This window comes from Bombus impatiens, unplaced genomic scaffold (genome assembly GCF_000188095.3).
Source record: "Bombus impatiens unplaced genomic scaffold, BIMP_2.2 scf_0452, whole genome shotgun sequence".
Lineage (NCBI taxonomy): Eukaryota > Metazoa > Arthropoda > Insecta > Hymenoptera > Apidae > Bombus > Bombus impatiens.
In genome coordinates, this window is record NT_176871.1 from 323,292 (window position 1) to 326,278 (window position 2,987).

At 53.1% G+C, this 2,987-nt stretch overlaps 1 protein-coding gene across 1 annotated transcript in view; it reads right to left on the minus strand.

Moving 5' to 3' along the window:
* LOC100749649 (dendritic arbor reduction protein 1-like) overlaps positions 1-2,987 on the minus strand; it is a 38,038-nt gene that overhangs the window by 3,846 nt on the left and 31,205 nt on the right. Inside the window, 3 exon segments of the mRNA XM_033321441.1 lie at positions 2-494; positions 496-548; positions 1,909-2,601. Of these exon segments, the coding sequence (XP_033177332.1) occupies positions 2-494; positions 496-548; positions 1,909-2,601 (1,239 nt within the window).

Below are 2,987 nucleotides of genomic sequence, written 5' to 3' on the forward strand. Positions count from 1 at the left end.
GGTGGCGGGGGTGGCTTCGATTCGACCGGTAAAAGTTCGACGGTCTCTCCGCCGTACGGGGCTGGGTGAAGGGTGGAGTGTAAGAAAGGTGAATTTGTCAAAGTCAAGGTCGGGGAGGTTAAAGGTCCCCAGAGCTCCTGACCGGTTGGTTGTTGTTGCTGCTGCTGTTGCTGTTGGGGTGGCTGCTGCTGATTCTGAAGAGTGTTCAGCGGCGAGGATTGCGTACAAGTGGTGGTGAAGACGCCACGGTACGTCAACGTTGGTACGTTGCAGATGTTAACGCTCGACGCTGGTGCTGAAGACACCGAAGACGTGGAATGAGGGGAAGAGTAGAGTATGACTCCGCCTTGTAACACGTTGCAACGGTCCGCGTCCTCTTGAGCCTGATGATGACGCGGTGGACTAGTGGAGGGTGGAGCTCCAGGCGTGCCCTGTTCCTGAGACTCTTGGTGATGGTGGTGCCGATGATCCCTGCCGGTCGAGGTAGCCGTCTCACTCATCGTCCTCCGTGGCCTCTTCCAGAGATAGATCTTCGCCCGCCAGGCTGCCTACAAATCATCCATCAAATTTTCAATCAGTCTCGAAAATCTACATAAAGAGGGCGGAGCAGGTCGCGGTTGCGCGTGATCACAAGCTCAGGAACAACTCCGGGCACGAGTTAGCGCGTGCATCTCGCGGCCTAAGCGAATCAACAGGAAGGACCGCGCGATACGGGGATGACTTTATCTGCGAAGCGAGATTATACCGGGTGTCTCTATCTGTCGTCTGCATCCTGCCGTCTCGTTACTTCCTTTCTACGCACATACACAATCGTTTACGACCTACCGAAAATCAAATCGGCAGACTCCCAGTAGTGAGAAAAATGCGCGGTCATCCGGTTGTGTTCTACGAATTGATGCGAGTTTGAATTAGGTATCTCCGAATCGTGTCATGCGCCGAATGTATCAACGATTTCTACGTAGCCATGTATAATCGCGCGAAAGTTGTTGCCCGGATAGATTATCGGCTAGCAAATGAACGCGACAGCGGAAGGAAACGAGAGAAGAGAGGAGACTACGGTGTACGGAACGATAAAGGGGAACGAACGATCTGCTTCGTTTCGTTAGCGAGAAAGTCACGGAAAAGACGACTATCGGCGTAACGGAGGGTGGTTGTATCGGTCCGGATGAACGAGGTGGGGGTTCTTGGAAGCATGAATGAACTGGCAAGGGGTGGTGGGAGACAGAGGTGAAGGCGGAGGTGGAGGCGGCGGCGATGCAGGGACGGGCGGAGAAGGGTTTCTGAATGTCGGGGTCGCTGAGTATTGATCCGCGACAGGCGGGCAGGTTCGATATTAGCCGTTTTCGCGAGAGCCAACCGATATACGTCACGCTGGCACATCATGCACTTGGCCGCGACGACCGAGATCTCGCAACGCGATCACTTTCGAAAATTGATGCGGAAAAGCCGGATTTTCGAAGGGGTGCTTGACGCAGCCACGAGGGTAACAGCAGCAGCAGGAGTTGGCAGATATGCAGAAAGCGAAAGTTGGGACGTTCGTGAAACACAGCAAGTGCAAGGCCGCTGAAGTTCGAATCGCACAGCCGATTACTACTGGTTTGGTGCGCGTTGTTCGACGAGCGTTTATTTTCACGTGTCTCGCGTCCGACGAGTTTCGAATTCCGCTATTCGATTATCGTGGAACACGTTTTAACGATTTGACCTCGTCGAAGCGTGCATACGCAAGGGATCTCTGTCATACGAGAAAGATTCGATTAATAGGAAACTCGACGATGACAAAGTTATTTTACCACGTCACGACTACGAAGGATGAAAAGAAGAAGTTATCGTTGCCTGATCGAACTTTTTGTTTTTGTTTCTTTTTTGTTTTTTTTTTTTTTTTGTTAAAGGACTGTTGATTGTAGGTACCTGAAATAGGAGGTGGCTCGACGAGCGCGGAAGGGCCGAAGAAGGACGGTAAATCGCTGCTGGTGGTAACCGGCGTGTTTAGGTCACCTGGTTTATCCTTCTCGTTAGGCTCCTGAAGATCGTCTCTGCACTCCCTGGGACAGTCCTTGTCCTCGGTGTTGACAGTCTGCAGATGCCTTTTACCGTCGGTGGAATCGTTGGACGGCGAGGAGGCATCGACGTGTCGATGATGTTGATGGTCGTCGAGTCGTTGATGAGGATGATGATGGTGATGATGATGTTGTCGGCCATGGGGATCAGAGGAATCGGTATTGTTTTGATGCTGGGCTTGCAAGGGCGCGCAAGTTGCCAGCGACAAGGTTGGAATCGTTTTGTTGCAACTCGTGGACGAGGCGCAAGTGGTAGCGGCTGGCGTTGACGTGCCGCCAACACCACAGACGATCGAATTCGAGGATGTCGCCGCGTTGTACGGTAGACACGCGTCGAAACTAAGCTGCACTGTCTGAAGATTGAAGGTAGCATGAGGATGATGATGATGATGTCCGAGGGGTGGCGGTGAGAGCAAAAACGGGCTGGTGGCCGCGTGGGGCTGCGAGCCCACCACTTCCATGCCGTCCATCGTCATCCTCTGGAGTTGGTCGCCTCCCTGGCTGGCGGTGGCAACCTCCTCGGTACCGCACTGCGTGTCCTCGCCTGCGGTTGTATCGTTCAACGCTATTATTATGGTTAAAATGTTGTCCTTCCTCGGTCGTCCCGACACAGTTAAGCCTCTTTCTCTCTCCCACCGGATATACAAGCTCTACGCGAGTTAGCCCTTATCCGTCTTTTCAGTCTTAGTCTAGTAGAATCAGTTTCCCTTCGTCCTCTGTGCAACAACACCGACGCGACGTCGAAAGGGTTGAGAAGAGGGTCGCGTGGTACGAACTCTCGGTTCGTACACGAGCACACGATAGATCTAAACGTCAAGTCCGTTGAGATCGGTCGTATCTGTCCCTCTTTCCCTCCGTATAGCTCCAGTCACTGGGTTAGTAGTCAAGCGGACGTAGCACGCGCTCCCCCTTTTTTATCCGTCGCGCGGC